The sequence below is a fragment of the Desmodus rotundus genome, chromosome 1, assembly GCF_022682495.2.
Source record: "Desmodus rotundus isolate HL8 chromosome 1, HLdesRot8A.1, whole genome shotgun sequence".
NCBI lineage: Eukaryota > Metazoa > Chordata > Mammalia > Chiroptera > Phyllostomidae > Desmodus > Desmodus rotundus.
In genome coordinates, this window is record NC_071387.1 from 55,341,144 (window position 1) to 55,361,018 (window position 19,875).

Below are 19,875 nucleotides of genomic sequence, written 5' to 3' on the forward strand. Positions count from 1 at the left end.
TTGCTGTGGTCCTCTTTTGTGTCCATCTTGTTTGGGACTCTGTATTTTCTGGACTTACATGTCTATTACTTTCACCAAATTAGGGAAGGGTTTTTTTTCCCATTATTTTTTCAAATAAGTTTTCAATTTCTTGTTCTTCCTCTTCTTCTTCTGGTACCCCTATGATTTGAATGTTGGTACGTTTGAAGTTGTCCCAGAGGCTGCTTTACCTATCCTTGTTTTTGTTTTTTTAATTATTTTTTCTTCTCTCTGTTCTGATTGAATGTTGTTTTTCTTCCTTATGCTCCAAATTATTGATTTGATTCTTGGCTCCATCCGCTGCACTGTTGATTCCCTGTCATTTTTTCTTTATTTCATTTAGTGTAACCTTAATTTCTGCGTGGGTCTTTTTTATGCAGATAAGTACCCAATGAGTTCCTAGAGCATTCTGATAACCAGTCTTTTGATCTCTGCATCTGAAAGATTGCTTATTTCCATTTGGTTTAGTTCTTTTTCTGGAGTTTTGTTCTATTCTTTAATGTGGGCCATATTTCTTTGTGTCCTCATTTTGGAAGCCTCCTTGTGATTATTTCTATGTATTAGGTTGAACTGCTTCGACTCCCTGTCTTAATAGCATGGTCTGTTGTAGAAAAGCACACCCGTTAGTTGGATGGGACAGAGCCTTAGGTAATTGCCAGGGCAGGGCCATCCATATGAACAAGGTTGATGGAGTCTCAGATATGGCATCTCTACTCTGTGGCTCTGTGTGGAGCAGAACCCAGAAAAGGGACAATGGCCACTGCCTGGCCCCTGAGTTTTGTCCAGTGGGAAGTTGTCCCCAGCATTTGCCCTGATGCTAGGTACTTCTGCATTTCCCTGTGTGCCAGTGGTGCCCTGCTGCTCCTCCAGTGCTGGAGCCCAGAGGGAGTGAGTCTACATACGTCCTAAGTCCACTTTGGGCCCTTTGAGAGGAGATGGCTGAGAATCCTGCAGTTTCTTACACTGCCCCAACTGCCACTGGTTTTTACAGCCAGAAGTTATGGGGACTTATTTCCTGGCACTAGAACCCTGGGCTGGGTGGTCTGTTGTGGGGCTGTGAGGAATGAAGGATCCCTCCTGAGTTTTACCCACTACACATGGGTTTGGGTACCACCCATTCAGCGTCTCTGCCTCTCTGCTTCTCTGCGCCTCCTAACCATCTAGATGAATGTGACTTTTTTAATTCCTTGGTTGTCAGACTTCCATACAGCTCAGTTTTTGATAATTCTGGGCGACAGTTGTTTTGTAGTTTAGTTGTAATTTTTGCTGTGGTTGTGCAAGGAGGCAAGCTGTGCTTACCTATGCCTTCATGTTGAACAGAAGTAAAAACTAGAGTTTAGAAATCCTTCTAAGTTATAAGTAACTTCACAAATCTAAGTAGTTTTTATAGGGAAAGAGCACGCACGTCCGTGAATTTAGCAGGGCCTAGTTGTACCAAAAAGGACAGAGTGTCTTTTTTTAAAGTAAATAATTCAGTAGTTCTGAGTTCTATTTAAATGCTTTATTCAGGGAGAGTAAGAATTTTTGTTTGATCTCTTATAAACAGTAATTTCAAATAATGAAATTTCTTCTAGGAAACAGGTGCTCTTTAATACTAAGAAATAAAAACGCAAATGCAAAAGTGCTTAGGGAATATTTACTTTGTGGTTTAGACTTGCTCTCCCTGCCCATCAGCTGAAAGATGTTTAGTGACAATAAGTGCTCAAGATATTTGTTCTAAAGCTTGCTATGTGGCATAATTGTGTACCCCCTTCACCCTTTAAATTTGAAATAAAGTTGAAATAAATGATGGAACCCAAACCTGCTTAAATTTAGAGATGTGTAAGTGATTAATTTTTCTCAGCATCGATAACATTGCCTGTTCTGTGATTCAAGCAAATACTGCTATTAGTGAAATGCCTCTTTAACATGAGGTTGTGATGTTGCCTTTAATACTTTATTTACAAATGCTATTCTATTTTATGTCTGGGTTTTCTGACATTCCAGGTAAGAAGTGCAGATGGGTAGCTCTGGGGATGTGGGGTGAGGTGGGGTAGGGTTTAGGAAAGAAAGGCAGGAAGCTTTCTGGGGCTAGCCTGTTTTCCCCCACACCTTCCTTGCTCCTTCACTTGTGTTTGTTCCCGCCATGTTATTTTTGCCATTCCTGTGACTTGCCCTTGGGCCTGTGCTGAACTAGAATTCAGACTGGGATCTGACTTCCCAGTCCATGCTTCTAACTACTGTGAAACTGTCCACGTCCTAAGGAACAGGGTTATTTGGTCAGGGTACTCACCAGATAGGTACCTTAGATTGCAAGATGAGTAGAATTTGTCTAACGCCAAGGGAGTTAAAGATGGTCAAGCAAAGAGGTGCCTGACTCAACAGGCATTCTTAGCCAAAGGTCATTCTGATTTTCTGTGTGGGCTACTCCACAGAGTTGCTTGGTTGCATGAGGTTTAAACCTAATCCACTCAGAAAAATTTAATGAAAGTCCTCTTTTAATTTAATAGTAGTCCTGTTTTCCATCGAAAAATTATCTACCGCTGCTAATCCATCATTGTCCTTTCACCTTGGCAAATGAAAGTGAGATTTGTGTCAGGGTACTACTGTCCAAGATCTTCTGAGATATTGCCTTTCTAGCCTGTCATCCCTTATCTATGCTCACATTTCTTAACTCATTTTTGCCTATGGTTTTCCACCTGTGAGCTTTGTTACATTCATCTAGAATGTCCTTCCCCTTTCCTCATTCTACTGCACGTGCATTGGCTAGAACCTGCTAGTTCTTCAGGATGAGCTCAGGATCAGCCTGCTGTTGGTGACCTCCCTAGTTCTCCAAAGCCGTGCTGGGTAGCCTTTCCAAGCCATGTGGCGGACCCTATGTCCTTGCCGCTGAAGGCTCAGCCAGTGTGCAGCATGTCCCCAGCACTCTCCACGGCAGTGTCTGACTTGGTACAGGAGTGTTCCGTGTAGCCTCTGAACTAGAAGTAATTAATTAGAGGAAACTTTTGACTTTGGAGAAACCCCATTTCACTTTATTACAGGTTCTCAGTAGCCAGACTGATGGATCTGACCCAGCAGTACCTGGACTTGGTGGCTTGTGGCCCTCAGTTCTGAGGGTGCACAGGTAACCTCCCAGAGCTTTCCTGCCATGTGACCCAAGCCATTCAAATATAATCATATCTACTTCCTTGTTCTGCATTTCATGTACCTTAAGTGGCTGTCCTGAAGTTTATTCTCTTCCAGATGTTCTCAGTAGAATGGTAGAAGTGCTGGGGTCGAGGTAGGAAACTAACTCAGGCGCACATGCTGGCCTTACCTTTGTTCAGCTAGTCCAACCCTCTGTCCTTCCAAATCCAGTAGTGCTCTATCTAGCTTATCATAATTAGCACTGCAGTGCCTTTGTTACAGCTATTTTTGTATGCCAGATTAAGCTCCTTGAATACATGGATTGTGTGTTTATTTTTGTTTCTCCTTTAACATTTTGTATAATGTTTTTATATATAAAATATTTAATTAGTATTAAAATGGCTAAAGAATGAATTAACACATAACGAAACAAGCATTTCTGTAGTCAATGGCTATTTACTGAGCACCTACTATGTGCAGTCAGTGTCCTAGTGCTGGGACTAAGAGATTTTCCTGGAAAGAGTCCTCTTTTGTGATCTTCCCTATGGTGTCTCTGTTCATCCTGTATGAGAGGAAGTGTGATCGGGCTGTTGACATGGTATATTTCAAGAGTCATTTGTAAATTTGTCAGTTTCCATCTGAAGTGCTATGTAGCCTTTTCAGTGCTAGAATTGTTTTGTGATTCTTATTTAGCAGGTCTCAGGGCTGTTAATGACTCTCTAGCCTCGTTTTGAGTAAGTGTAGCCTTCTCTCCTACTCCTGCCATCTCTGCCCATTTCTCTAGCTCTACCTCTTAACCTAGCTGAGCTCATTCCTCCGCCCTTTCAACCTGCTACTTGACTTTTTCTTAGCTTCTCACCTTTTGCAGGGTGAACCTTACCAAACAAAAGCAATGAGATAAATGGCTTCTGATAAATATCATAAATAAGGATTTAATTTATCATACAACATCATGAGCCATTTATTTTAATGCTTTGAACTTGAAGTATAGAAATAACTTTTCTTGGGGGATATGTGGAGAGACAGAGGGCTTATCATATTATGAGCTGAGGCATACTTATTCAGAATTGAGCTTTACTGGTATCATTTCATGGCGTCTCCTAATTGGATGGTTGAGATCAGAACAATTCTGTGTGGCTAAAGTGGTGTGGGACTACATATTAATTGCTGCCTCTCACAAAAGCAGGCCAAACCCTGCAGGGTCTGTATACTTTGGATGTGGGTTTTCAATGTTCTCCTTTCAGTCTCTCTACTGCTTCTCTTTAGCTTGCTGGATAAACTGATTTTTCTTGTTATCAGTCTTCTTTATCTGCTTCTGAGCCAGCTGTTGCATTCTGCTTTCCTTTGGTAAAGTTCTTTGCATGTCTGTTTCCCCCTGTACTGGAAGCTCCTTGCTGTAGAACTCACATAGTATCATACCAGTGTCCCCTCAGCACTGACCAATATTGGCACATGAGTGATTGACTGAATAAATACCGATGTGCAGAAAAATAAATTTTCTGAGTTAAAAAAAAGATTCTGCTTTAAAACCTGTATTAAAGACTTGGAGCAAAATGAAACTTTCAGCCTCAATCCTCTGACTTGTCCAACATTGTTCCCTGTGTGAGTTGGGAATGTTAGCCCGCTGTGTAGTGCTTGGGGGAACAAGTGTCTGGAGAGCAAAAGGAAAAAGGAGTTCGCTAATATATCATTATCATTAGTTTATTTGTCTGATAAGGAAGCACTAATTAAAATAAAAAGCATTTGTGCCTGTTTTGGAATTCCCTGCCTATTTATGGAAGAAAAAAGAATCATAAAATTGGCAAAACAACAGTAAAATTATACCACAAATGATGTTAAAAGAAAAAAAGGGAAGGGGATGTGCTTTGAACCTCCAACTCCTTCACAGCTCATCATTTCTTGATGCCCTTTGCCAAGCTGTGTGCTCAAGGAATCTAATGATATACAAAGCCTCATTGCCAGATACTTCATTAATTCCTCAATCCATTAGGAGCCTTAATGGCCTATGCTACGGGAATGAGTATGGAAATCCAGTCCTCCAAGGAAGTACAGTGCTCTATAAATCATACGCGCCTGAGGATTCTCTCATTCCTTGACGCGAACAGATGAGAAACACTGTACTTCCTGAATTCCCTTGTAGTATAGTGGCTCTCAGAATAATGGACACCCTTAAACTCTCCAACCCAGTAGTTCTCAAAGTGTAGCCCTTGGATCAGCATCATCAGCATAACTGGGAACTTGTTAAAAATGCAAATTCAATGACCCCCCACCCCCATACAGAAACTCTGGGTGTGGGGCCAGCATTCTGTTTTAAGAAGGCCCCCCAGTCATTCCAAAGTGCTCTAATGTCCTTGTGGCATACTGTATAATGAGGGGTCTTTTTTCACGGTTGAGGATACAGATGAGAGGCCCATAACTTGACAAAATGTCTTGATTGGATTCAGTTTAATTCAGCAGACATTGACTGAGCAGCCGTTATGTCTCAGGCATGCTTTCCAGGAAACCATAAAGGTGAATGATTCTTTAAAGTTACTCTTAGTGTCATTGTGCCAGCATTTGCCTGGTATGCTGTGTTGGTCTCCCTGGACGCCGAGCCCTCCTGGACTTTGTGCTAAAGCACCCAGAATGATAGTTCTCTGGGCTGCCTCATTTGATTTCTCAAACCTCCTTAATAATTGCCATCTAGAAATTGGTTCCCCATCCCTTTTCACTGTCACCTCAGTAAACTAGGAAGAATGGCCCTGTCTTTCACAACCTTCCCTACTTTTAAACGCCCCGTAATCTTAACTGTTCACCAACTCTCTTCTATCCCCATCCTTCTAGAAATTGGTATCAACCTCTACACTCATCCATTTTTAGACTTAGGCAGCTGCTAAGAAGTTCTTTCCCACAGAAGACAGACTGTCCGAGCCTGACCTTGAGCTAAATAGAGTAGTTCTATTTAGAGGAAGATGCAGAATGAGTAACGAGTAAAAAAATACTCAAAATTTACCTTCCTCCTAATAGCCACTTTCCTAGCCATCCTTTACTCACCATTCTTTGTCTCCGCATTTCCATCGCATCTGTCAGCATAAGAAACATCCAAATCTATAGCGAATGTTAATGAGTTTATTTGAGCAAAACTGACGACAACTGCTGGGAAGCAAAATCTCAATGGATTGAGAAAGTGCCCTGGGGAATGGCAGTTTTGCAGTTTATTTTACATAGGTTACAATCAAAGGAGGTGGGAGAAAGCAAAGTGGGGAAGTCTCTGAGACTGGATAAAAAGTAAAATGAAGAGACAAATACTATTTTACATGGGTGGGTGTAGGATAATTACCACTTAATTTTTACAGCACATAGAGATGGTATTGAGGCAACAAGTTATGGTGGGAGATGGTGCTCTGAGGGGTCTGGAAAAAAGGGGTACTCTGACGTTCCAAAGGCATATTATCGTAGATGCAAACGGATAGTAGACAGGCTCACTTAAGGGAAAGATTGACCTTTTTCAAGGAAGATAGCAGCCTAGGACACGACTACCCACCATGACTCACCTTCAGTTGGGAGGTTTTAATTTCAGACCATCCTATGTGGTTACTTTTGGTCTCTGAGTTTGTAAGACCACCATGCAGGCTGCCCTTGAGCTTGTCATGTTTAATGTGGGGCCCCTTTTCCGTCCACACTTCCTTGGAGTTTCTTTTCCTACCAGACTATCCTTTATGTGCCTTGCTGCTAGAATGATCTTTATTAAATACTCATTTTATCATTTCACAGCTTACTAACTTTAAATATGTGCCCCTGGCCTATAGCAGGGGCCAATAAACTAAAGCCTCTGTTCGTTATAAATAAGGTTTTATTGGAACATAGCTATACCCATCATTTGTGGATTATCTGGCTTCTTTTACATGACCATGGCAGAACTGAGTAGTTGCAACTGGGATTGTATGGCACATAAGCATAAAATATGTATTTATTATCTGGTACTTTAAGAAAAAGTTTGCTAACCCTGGTGATATATTTGGTCTTAGTTCTACTAATTTACAGTGTGCTTTCTTTTTGCTTGCATTTGTTCTGTTTCTGTTTATTTATTTTTATGTCTTTGTTTGAATTTATTTTTCCTTATTCTGTTTTTGTTTTCCCATGATTAATTAGTATTTTCACCCTTTTTCCAGACAATTCAAGAATGCTTGAACATTTAAAACTTAATTTTTACTACTTCTTCCTTATATGCTATTATTATCATCTATTTAAATTCTATCCATATTTAAAATCCAAAAGACATTACCATTATTGCTTATAAAGTTGATATTCATTTAGATTTATCCATATACTTAGCATTTTGGTTGCTTTTTCACATCTAGATGCATATTTCTGATCCTTGAATGCTGAAAAAAATTTAAAAATCTTAATGTTTGCCTTCACATTTGAGTGATAATTAGGCTGGATATAGACCAAATATAATTTTCCTATAGAAGTTGAAAGACATTGTTTCAATGTCTTTTAGCATTCACAGTTGCAGGTTAGAAATCTGATGATAATCTGATTTTTCTCTTCTCTGGAAGATTTTGGGATTTTTTTCTTTTTCTTTGGAGGCCTAGGATGTGTCTAGGATATTTTTAGGTGATTTTAAAAAAATTAATCTTACATGTTAGGCCTTTTTCAGGTCTGAAAACTTTCTGTTATTTTCTCTTTCTGTTCCTCTAGAACAGCTTTTAGAAAGATAAGAGAACATCTGGATTGCTTCTGCATACTGTTTAACACTTGTATTCCATTTTTCTTCTTTTTGATATTTTCTTTTATGTTCTATACAATCTCTAGGCTCCATCTTCCAGTTTCTAATCTGATCTTCAGTGAGATCCATTCTAATATTCAGCACATCTTGATTTTTTAATAATAATATTTGTGAATTCTTAGAGGTGGTTATATAGTTGTTACTGGTTTTTTTAATTGATGGGACATATTTTAGAATCTCGCTCATAATCTATACTGTGCCTCTGTTAAACTCATCTTCTTTTTCCACTTACCTGACTCCTTAACTCAGATATTCTTCTGTTTGTTAATGATGGTACATTCCTTTCATGGCATTGGTTTTCCTCAAATGTTTGTGATTTTTAAAGCATCTGTTGGTACTTTAGTTACCCATCTTGGGTGTGCTTGTTCTTTCCTCAGCCCAGTGAGAACCCACTTGTCTTGTTGAATGATGTGTTGGACACCGGACTTGTATTCAGGTCAAATCAGATTATCCGATGTGCTGCTGATATTGGGGATGGGGGGCTGTGTGTGTGGGGGTGGTGTGTGTGGCTCAACCAGGTAGTTTGTCGTTTAGGTATTTGCTTTCACTCTTGGCAGTGGTCATGCCAGAATTGTCCCTGAGATGCCTACTGATAGTTTTTTGCTGGGGATCTGCTTCTTGGAGTTAGTCACATCCTTTTTTGTTAGTGCTATTATGGCTTCTTTCTTTTTCCTATATCTTTTTTTTAGTACCAACACAAATACTTATTTAGAATGAGAAAATAGTTATGACATAATATATATTAAAATGCTAAAAAAAACATAACTATCACAAGATTCTGAAAAGCAACCGTATTTGTATAAATTGCCTAATAGGCCTCTTCATTAATTCATTTATTTGGGGTTATTAAATTAGTGGTCTTAAAAGAATCTCCTTTAATAGTAGGACATGCTAAGAGATCTTTAATTAAAAATAAAGTTTGAGTCCTGGATGGTGTGGCTCAGTGGATTGAGCACCGACCTATGAACCAAAGGGTCACTGGTTCAATTCCCAGTCAGGGTACATGCCTGGGTTGCAGGCCAGGTCTCCAGTAGGGAGTGTGTGAGAAAGGCAAGCATACATTGATGTTTTTCTCCCTCTCTTCCTCCGTCCGTTCCCCTCACTAAAAATAAATAAATAAAATCTTAAAAAAAAGTTTGAGGTTGATATATGTGTCTATAAAGAGCATTTCATTTCTCCAGGTTACAAAGATGTTACCTTTGGTAGTTTCTGCCAGGTATACACGTCTAAGTCATAGCAGAGACCTCAGCTAGGGTTACCTCAGACATGACTAGCTATCAGAAGTGACCATTCATTCAGAAAGTGTCTTTTTCCTATATCTTTATTTAGAGTTTGGGGCTAAAGGGATGGTAGCCAGGGCTGAGTCAACTGTTTTGGTCCAGTCAGTTACATTTCCTTAAAGCCTTCTTCCCAATGTTGCCCCTTAGCATTAAAGCATTGCAACATTCTAGGTCCATACAGTATTCTGTCCTTACTTCTTTGACAGCACACTTCCACTGTAACATTTGTAAGAAGTGTCTTATTTGTCCTTCTCTTTGCCTTACTGAATTAAATTCTGTAGCCCAGACAAGTGTAGGTGTCAGCTTGCCATAGATGCCTCAGCCAGGATGGAGAACTGGTTTAGTAGCAAGTAAGTGAAAATGGGGTGTGGAAATACAGCAGGTCCTCCAATAAGATGTTATTTCGTTCAAAGTTGTTTCTTTGTAATGTTGACGAGATGCTGTAAGAACTTAAGTCTTGTTTATATCTATTAGCCTATGGTAAAATCTGTGTCATGCATCATTTCGCTTAGTTGCAGAACTGATCAGTAACATCAACTGAGGACTTCCTGTACTACATAGATGGTGCTGCTGGATCCAGAATGGCTTCCCCACTGGGTGTTGTGTAGTCTTCTGTCTCAGCAGAACCTACTGGATGTTTAAGTCAAATTTCTCAACCTTGTGAATGAACATCTTCCAAAGCATTGAGTGACAATAACCTATAGAGCAGCAATTGTCAATATTTTTCATTTCATGACATATATAAACTGATTTCTAAAATTCTGTGGCATGCCAAAAGATATATCATATTTTTTACCAAGCTGACAAAAAAATAGGTATAATTTTGATTCATTCACACCTGACAGTTATTTTTGGGTTAGCTGTTGTGATTTTTTTATTTGACATCTAAGGGAAAAGAGGTCATTGCCCCTGACTAAACAGTCAGGTACTGCATGTTTTCAAAGTTCTTGTGGCACACTGGTTGAAAATGGCTGGTCTATAGTTAGGTTGACTTTCTAAGGACACTGGTTCTATCCTTAAAAATGACCACCTCTGGTTTGCCTTGGAAAGGAGGGCACTTCCCTTACTAGATTCTGGGTATTGAATCATCTGGGCTTATGTGTATTCTTTCTGTTCCTTTCACCCTTTCTGGAGTGCCTCTGTTTAATGAGGAAGTTAATGGTGGAGAAGGCTGAGAGTTACTAATTCGTTAATTAGTTAAGTCATAGTACTCTTTCCCACTCTTAAAAAGTCCTATTTAATTAGGAAAATAGGAAACAAGTTCTCCTTTGATACATCTGTTAATATCTGAAGTTATTCAAACGCTGACCTCTATGAGTATGATTAGGCTCTTAAAAGATTGTCTGATGATGCCTGGGGCTCCTGATATGAGCTTTGCTATTGTATCTGTCATCACACTTCAGATGATGAGAATTTTCAAAAGGATGCCAACATACCAGGAATTACCACGAATGTATTGAAACTGATACTGACAAGATATCAAGATAAGATACTCAATAATGCTTTTATTCAGATTATAATGGGGTCTTGTTTTAGTTCTATGGTATGTTCTCTCTTTCTGTAATTACTTAATTGGCTAAGCCACATCCTTCCCACTCTCCCCCGAGACACTTAAAAATGCTTAACTGTACATTAAATTCAGATGTTCTTCTATAAGAAGATCAGATAAATGCCCAGGATGTAGGACACTTACGGGGACTAGTGAGAGATAATACTGCTCAGATGGACCATGAAGGACCTTTTATAAGCTTTCCTCTTCCATCTCATGCTGTTCCTTTTTTTGTAGAACATCTTGGAGATAAGGAGAAGCCTTTGAGGAACATTAAACAGGTGGTGACACAGTATTTATGTTATAAAGACATCACTCTGGCAGGTCTGGAGAAGATGAATTGAAAGGAAGTGAAATAAAAGACAGAGGTGCCAGTTAGGAGGCCATTACTATTCTGGGAAAGACACCATGGGCAGAAGCAGAGGCAGTGGCAGTTGGTATAGACAGGTTAGGGAGAGATCAGAGCAAGATTAAGGTACAGAATCTATAAGACTGAAGCAACTGATTAGATGTGAAGACAAAGAAGAGTTAGAAGTTAGGTGCACATTGATTCTTGCAGGCCTGTAATAAAATATTACAGCCCCAAAGTGCATTGAGTTAAGTACCTTTTTTTAATTATTATTTTCTTGGGGGGTCTTGGAGAGGAAAATATAGCTGTAAAAGAAGAGCAGGTGCACCAGCATTTGATCAGATTGCAGACCTTTTTTATCCTTAGGAATAAAAAGTTGATCTTTTTGATCATTCTGTGTCTTTCTGAACCTAACCTATGTTGTTCTACAACTATTTTTTCCCCTAACCCTCAAGTATTAGTTCACAAATCTTATATTTAGTGAAGCTGTTTTATTTTTCCCATCTCCCATAACAATTGTACTGATGATGTTTAGTGCTAATTGTATGCAATTTAATTTTCAGATTGTGGTAATCATTATTGCTGTTTTTATTTTCATTCTTTCTTCCTCAGGCATAGTCAGCTATAGATACTCAGCAAAATTATGCCCTTTGGGATGATTTTCAATTTTCTCACTTTGGGAGGCATATTTTTGTGTCAGTCATGAAGAGTTCAGATTTGGATTATTAAACACTTGAACCCCTAGTTTCCACATTGCACCATTTAACACTTTTATATTTTCTTGCAAATGGAAAACTTAGTCCATCTGTGTGCTATTTGGGTATTTTTGAAGACCTCATCTAATTTAGGCAAGTATGTGCCTGTCCTCCAAATCCATATTCTATCTCTTGTTGTACAGAAAGGCCCGCTATGCAGGAAGTAAAAGAGAAGTAGCTTCAGCGTTCATGGGTGCACCCTTGGGCCTTTTCCTCAGCTCTGGAGAACCTTTTCCTTGGGCCTGGAGAACCATGTGCAAAAGGGTGTGGTTTTTTAAACAAAAGAAGTATTTCAACATGTGATCTTAGCAGTGTGTTTTCTTGAAAGTATGTAGCTTATCTTGCCACAGCTACTCTCACTCCTTGGGCTCCTGGAGGGTTAGGACTTGTTGATGTAATGAGTTTTCTTCATCTGTAATAGCTGTTATTCTGGGAAGTGTGGGAATTGGTTTTGTTACAGAGTTTGAATTGATGCTTTTCTATGTTTTAATCCTCCAGAAATGCATCTTCTGTAGACACCGGGTTAAGAAGGTCTCTGGAGCCTGCATCCAGTGTTCCTATGGCCGCTGCCCGGCCTCATTCCACGTCACATGTGCTCATGCTGCTGGAGTGCTGATGGAGCCTGACGATTGGCCATACGTGGTGAACATCACGTGTTTTCGACATAAGGCCATCCCAAATGTGGTAAGGCCTGCTCTCCCTTCCCTGATTCTAAGACTGTGTGTGAATTTCCTCATAATGTTACCCATTGTTGACGTGTCTAGACTTGAGGTGTGGGTTTCTTGAGGGCAGGGATTACACAATGTTATTGACTTGTGTTTGCACAGGACGCATCAGTGTCTGGCACATGTCAGACACAATAAATATTTCTTGAGGTGAATGAGTGAATGAACAGGCATAATGATGTTGCCTGTTCTAGTTTTGGATTTGTATATGGCTGCTGAGTGTGGTTTTGCAGATTGTGCACTGCACGTAGCCAGGGTGATGGGGAGACTGTGTCTGGGAGGGAGTGATGTGCAAGCACCGCCTGAGATTATGCAGTGCTTAATGTACACAGATGTACACCATGGCCTTGGGCTTTATTTCATCCCTTCTAGAAGAAGCAAAGACAGCAACACAGTGAAGCAAGAGGGTGTGGTTGTTCAGCATCTTGAGATGGAATAAACTAGGGGAAGCGTGGAGGCCCTGAGAGGCGTGGGAGCAATGCAGAAAAGCAGAAATGTTGAAGAGAAGTAGAGATACCAGTTTTTTCTGCCTTGCTTGTGTCACTCAGGACCTATAAAAGAAGAGCGGTTCCCTATGTTTGGGAAAAGAGTGTTTGCAACCAAATAGCATGTGAACTTAACTGTAATTCAGTTTACCTGTCCTGGGTGAATGGAATCTTTCTTCTATTTTAACTGCTTAGAAATATTATGACAGTGTAGAGATGGTTGTTATGCTTTTGTTAGCTTTCCAATTCATGATAATTATTTCTGGCTGCCAGTGAGGAAACTAAAACATTGTATCGATGCTCAGCTTCACTCACTTGCTGCCCTTTGTTGTCCCTGGGAGGCTTGGCCACAGACTGTTTGCAGCCTAACATGCTTGTCCTCTGTCTCTAATAACCTCCTGTGAGTAGCTTGCCAAGTTGTCAGTGTGGGCTTGGGGGAGCCATGACCCATACACAACAAGTCTCCCAGCTTTTTAATGATTCCAGCAACTTCCATGGGTATCTTGAGAAATACTTGATGTTTGTGGGCTGGGACTCTGCAGTTGTGTGTGAATGTGAAAATGTACAAAATGACATCACTAACTGCCTCATCTGTCTTAAAGCTATTTTCCACATTTTTCCATTGTCCTAGGTCAAAGTCACATATTTATTTGTGCTTTCTTTTTAGTTCCTTGAGTTTATGGGCACTTGCTAAGAGTAGTATTATGTATTCAGCAGGAAATACACTTTAGCAATTTAAAAAAATGTTATAGTATTAACACATTGCATCACTATGGTGCTTTGTCATTTACAATGTTCAGTCAGGAGCATTACCTCACTAGTTGAGATGTGAATGAGGCCATGACCTCTGGAGTCAGAGTATTTGGTGTTCACACTTAGATCGTGCCAGTAGTAACACATGTGCAGCCTTGTGCAAGTTCGTGTGTCTGAGCTCCAGCTTCCTCCTACAAACAATGACGTGCCTATTTCACCATGTGTTCTTTGTCCATAGCACAGAGTAAGCCTCAGAAAATGAAAGCTGTAATACTGCTTTCTCTTTTTACGACTACTACTGCTGCTGGCTTTGGTGCTACAATCCTGTGTGAACTGGGACACATGAGTAATACTCCTGCTTAAAGGATAAGACACCTAAATTCACAGAAGGTTCAGGTCCTTGCCCACAAAGAATCAGTTAATGAGTGGCAGGTGCTGGAATGTAAATTGCTTTTCAGCCCATACTCTGCTACTTGTTGAATTCCAAATCTCCAACCTCGAATGGTGCTAGAGGTGTTCATCTGTGCTTGGGATCACACATCGCCATTTTAATATTCCTAAGCTCTGTGGTTACTAATGATTATATTGACGTTGCTATTGAAGAGATGCGGGTGTTTAATCAGGACCCCATTCCTTTTAAGTATGATGTGTGTGGTTCAGTTAGGTTTATGTTACTCATGTGTTTCATAAATGATGATGAAAGAGAAAATATTTGACTTTGAGGTGATTTAGAAGCTTCTCTATTCTTCCCTTTAAGCCTGGTGTAGTTTGTAAGGGTAAGGAAAACATCACATAATTTATAACATTTCATGTGGCAGTTTTTTCTTATGAGGGAAAAATTTTAATGTTTCTAAATTGCCTTTGCAAAGTTTTCTGGTGGGAAGCACTATGAGCATTTGATATTTGAAAATATATTCCCGTTAGCTTTACTTATCCAATATTCCTCCATTAGACTCCAAGTATGAGTTCCTCTCCAAAATGTTTGACAGCCAACCGGAGGGATAGACTCCAGCAATTCGGGTGAAGAGCATTGTGATTGCATTCAGTGTTCTTTCCTTTTCAAGCATAAAGAAGTTCAGATTCACTCAAGTATTTCTCTTTGTGTAAACTGTGAACGCTAGGGGATGTGCTCCCTCGAGTCAGAACTGTACTTTGTCCATGTTCTCACCCATACCTTGGTTCTTTGGGAGTTAGGAGCAATTGCCGAGTCACAGCAGTGAGCACAATAAACATCAAGCTAACTTGGCAGCCTAATCCCTTTTCCAGAATAGAGGGTGCTTATACAATTTAGGTGAAATGAAGTATAAAGCTACAGTTACTTCCACAGGATCTGCATTTTTACTCACTCTTGGTTTTTGTTTCCCTTATTTTTTGTTTCTCCCAATTTTTTACATTTTGCATCAAAAAGTACCATTTTTAAGGCAAACTCTACTCTTTCTTTAATGCCACAAATTATTTGAAATATATTAGCTTATTCAACATTATTGAGCTTTGGTATAAAATCATAATCATGCATAATGTTATAAAAATTTCATCTGATTTATTATCATGCATTCTTTCATCAACTAGTAAGCACATTCTGTAATTAAAAAGATATTGTTTGATAAAAAATAGGTAGTTTTCAAATTCTTAAAGGTAGAAAGGAGTATGTAACAGGAAGTGCACAACTAAACCCTGTTATTTTAATCTAAATTTTAGTGTATGTTTTTCAGTGTTTTTCACAAACATGGTTTTTGACTGGCATCTGCTGTCTTTCAAATGTAAGGCTTTATTTATATGTGCACGTGTGTATACACACATGTGTTTGTGCGGATAGTGTAGTACTTGACCACCCTTTGCATGACCGAGTGTGACCTATTTCCTGGCTCTATTTCTGAATGTTTGATTGAATTTATTCCTAACCCGTTAATCTGAATGCTGCACAGATGCTTGTAAGGAAAAGAAAGGAGAACACGATAGGCAGTAAATTGGTTTAGAAACTGGGAACCTTGAAAACATTTTCCTGCTCCAAACCAAACAACAAGCTACTCATAAACTAATAAACTTCTTGGAGAGTTCAGGCACCACAGGGTCCATCTCCTCACACCTGAGTAAACTAGACAGGTGTCCAATGGAAGGGATGCTGGATTACCAAGGGAAATGGAGATTAGGAAAACGGCATACACAGACTTTTTCCCAAGCAAATTATTTCAAAAAGCCTTCATATTAGTTTAGATCATTCCACATCTGCAGAATAGAAGCACCACAATCACTTGCACTTTACAACATAATTCATTGCGATGATCGTAGCCTGTTTTTTATCTTCATACTGTTGTCTCTTGCAAAAATGATATTTGAGGTATCAGTTGCCTTCATAGTTTCTAAGTTGTGGCTATTAACATGGACACAGACACCTATTCAAAACAGAGGAAAAACTTGTATAGAGAAAACACCTCAGTGTTCAGTCTTTTTCCTGATACTTTATTTTTTGTTCAACATGATTTTAACTAGATTATGTTTAACTAGATCATTGTTTTAACTAGATTAACTGGTCTTCTGACCTTTTATTTCCAGGAACTAGTACTTGGCTATCCATAGAAGCTATGTGCTATAAATTTGTTGAAAAAATTTTAATGCTAGGGAATGAGATTAGTGGGGAAGAAACAACTAATATTTATTGAGCATTTTTTATGTCAAATGTGTGTTGGATGTTTTACGTGTGCACTTTATTTCAAGGCAGTGTGGTGGGTGTGGATAGTGGACAGTAGCGGTTATATTGGCTTCTGTACTGGTACCTTGAACTCTGGAAGGTTCTCTTGTACAATATATTGTAATTCTGCCCCTCTATCCATCCTTCCTGTTGTAACCTGGCTCTCATCTTAATATTAGAACTTGAGTCCTTCTTCAGCACTTACTGACTTCTTTTTTCCAGCCTTTCCGTATTCAGGTCAGCTCCCAGGCAAGCCTCAGTACAACTCCTTCCCTCCCATCAGTATGCATGACTCAGGACAGGAGGGCACACCCACCCACACAGGACCTGGTTAACCTGTGCCCCTACAGACAGCAAACCTTTGAGTGGTAATGGGGCAGGATGCCTGTCATCACTAACTTCACAAAACCTTTCCTTGATATGCAGGAACCACTCTCACCTCACCGACATGGGAACAATGGGTGATCAAGGCCCTAAATTTTAAATCCTAGAATAGCAGTTCTTATCACAGGGGAAGATTGTATATCCTATTATGCTTTCATTAGCAGTTATTGAGGATATACATAATGACAAAAAATTAAGAAATCAATGATTTATGTGAATTCATTAATTATAAAGACTCTTCTGTGTTTCAGGTTTATTATGGTTTAAGAGACCCCAAACACTCACTCGTGCTGTAAATTCCCACTTAATTAGCCAAGGATTTAGAGAGGTAGCAGAAACGGGTTGATCACAAAGGGTGGAAGTGAATGCAACCTATCACAACAAAACTTTTCCCTGCACCCTGTTAATTTAATGAGTATATGCAGTTGCCTGTGTGTAGGGTCCTGCCAGACCTGAAACAGAAAATACATTTTTGCTGTGCCACAGGCTTTTATACTCAAGACTCATTCAGGAAAACATTATCCATTCTTTTCATTTAGTAAACTGTCCTAGTTCTTAAGCCAGAATCAATCAAGGTCAATAAGACCACATGCTCTATTAGGGGAAGAAAGTAGACTTATTTCCCAGATGGGTTCCTGAGAAATAGCTCCCTCCAGCTTTCTAGAATTCTAGAAAGCTTGTTTTACCAAAGTCTACCCCTGACTCTGGTTTATGGCTTTTAACCTAGTTGGTTTCCAATAAGCATTTGGGTTTGGAAACCAGAACTACCTTTCACCATAGGTGTGTATGTTGCATTTCACTGTATGGTGCCTCTTGGATACATGATGGGAGGTCATAGGATTATGTTTTTGTAATCAGGCAGTGTTTAGTTAATTTACAGCAGTAGGTAGGACTTTGCTTAACTATACTTTATATTATTTAACTTTTTTATGGGTACCAGTTGACTAATCTTGCTGCTCCTGTCATACTTACACTGTGTGGACTCAAAACTAGGCAGTCTGACTCAGAGCCAAGAGTCTTAGCTGCTGTAATCTCTTACCACAATAAGAGAGGTTAAATAATGAAGGCTGGTTGCAGAGCAGAAGGGACTGAGTAGACGCGGGAACACTAGTTAAGAGGCTATACTCTCATACAGGTGATAGATGAAGGGGAACTGGATTTCTACAGTGGCCATGTCAGGGGTGAGGGCAAGCACCTTGGTTCTAGAAACTTGTTGGGGGTGGGCTCACAGGCCTTAGTAACTAATCAGATGTGAAGGAAAGGGAGAGAGAGGGAATTCTCTAAAAAACAACCAGATAAATGAGAACTAATCACATGTAGGAGTTTTGTCTGCTCTCACTGTGGCCTTCTAATGCTAGTGAACTTACTTTGGCTTCAACAGGGTTGACACATCAAATGCAGCTATGGGTTGAATCCATCCTTTCTTGTTCCTTTTTAGTTTATCTCCTTTAGTTTGGAGCCTAATCCCATGGTTTGAATCTGTCCCCTTTTAGTTTCTCTTCCATCCTTTTAAGAAAGAGAATCAGATTTTAGCTAACACTCATATAAAAATGATAATGGATGGTGTCATTTCCACAAGCGCTCTTCCTGTCTCCCAGGTCCTGGCTTCTTTGTATTTTGCTCGCATTGGAATTGTTTTGGTGGTAGTTGTTATTCCTATAACAATTTGGATTTTGCTACCTTCCATTCTGTTCAGTGAAGTTTGTTATGACCAACTATAGTCTTCTCAGACTTGTGTTTATTTATCTGTTACTTGGATATGGTTTGTTTCTTCTACGTAAGTTATTTTCCAAATACCCTGTGAATTTGCATTGACATTGAGAAACAGAGAATTATGATCAAAGCAGAGTTCTAGGGTAAAAAATTCTTAGCAAGGATTTTTAAAAAATACAGTGACTCAGGCCTGAATCTGATCAATCTTCTTAAATTAAACATATATTTAAAAAGAGAGAAGAATTCCCTCACCCTTTCATCAATAAAAGTGTTTTGTTGCGATCTCAATCCATTTGTCCCAAATAATAAAATGTTAAGGCCTGGTTTGCCTGAGAGGCGAAACATTTTAGCACAGACATTTAACATTTACATTTGGAACCAGTCTTTCCCTTTCTCACTTTATCAGGTAATGCCAGTGAAGGCAGCATTTTTCTTAATTTTATTAAGATAAGTAAGTGTGTTCCATTTCAAACTTCTATACTCTAATACCTCTTGTTTTTCTTTCTTCTTTTTTTTTATCCTCACTTGAGGACTATTTTTTCATTGCTTTTTAGAGAGAGAGGAAGGGAGAAAAACATCGATTAATTGCCTCCCGTATGCACCGAGACCGAGATGGTATACACCCGGACTGGGGATTGAACCCACAATCTAGTTATGTGCTCTGACTGGGAATCAAGCCCTCACCAGTTTGTTTACTGGACAACACTCCAACCAACTGAGCCACACTGGCCAGGGCTCATTTTCATTTTTTTTCTTCTCCTGTAGCCATTTCCATAGGCAGGGCCGGTCAGTGAGCACAGGGCCTTTCGCTCCATGCTTTCTGTCAATAGAACACAGATTGAATGGATCCTCAACACATCCCTGTGACCTGGGTTTAGTTTCTTTGGGGGCCTCATTGTTCTTGCTTTTTTAGCTAGTGCACTTAGAGGGAGTCTCACTTCAGGCCGTCCTACCTTCTGCTGGGCCTGCTGTTTTTTCACAGGACCTGGCTATGCAGCATATAGGAAAAGTTCCATTGACACTGTCCCTCAAAGTTCCCCACAGTGACCTCACAGTCCCAAGCTAGAGGATCTTTGGCCTCCATTGAGCCATCTTTAGTCTCCCATTCTGTCCTTACACCTTTTCCAGATTTCTTTCAAAACCTGGCCTCTTGGTAAGAGTCTGTACCAGTTCCCTTGGGTACCAGGCCCATTTTTGATGCTAAAGTATTTCAAAGGGGTTTTGAATTTGTGGGAAGAGAAAGCAGATGTCTCCATTGCAGGTTCCAATTTAATCAGCCCAGGATACAGAAACGGATGA

General features: G+C 39.6%; 1 protein-coding gene across 1 annotated transcript in view; it reads left to right on the forward strand.

Annotated features, from left to right (window-relative positions):
- Nucleotides 1–19,875, forward strand: part of KDM4C (lysine demethylase 4C) — a 366,544-nt gene that overhangs the window by 290,775 nt on the left and 55,894 nt on the right. The window contains exon 18 of the mRNA XM_024558285.3: nt 12,326–12,511. Coding sequence (XP_024414053.2) covers nt 12,326–12,511 — 186 coding nt within the window. The remainder of the gene's footprint in view (nt 1–12,325; nt 12,512–19,875) is intronic.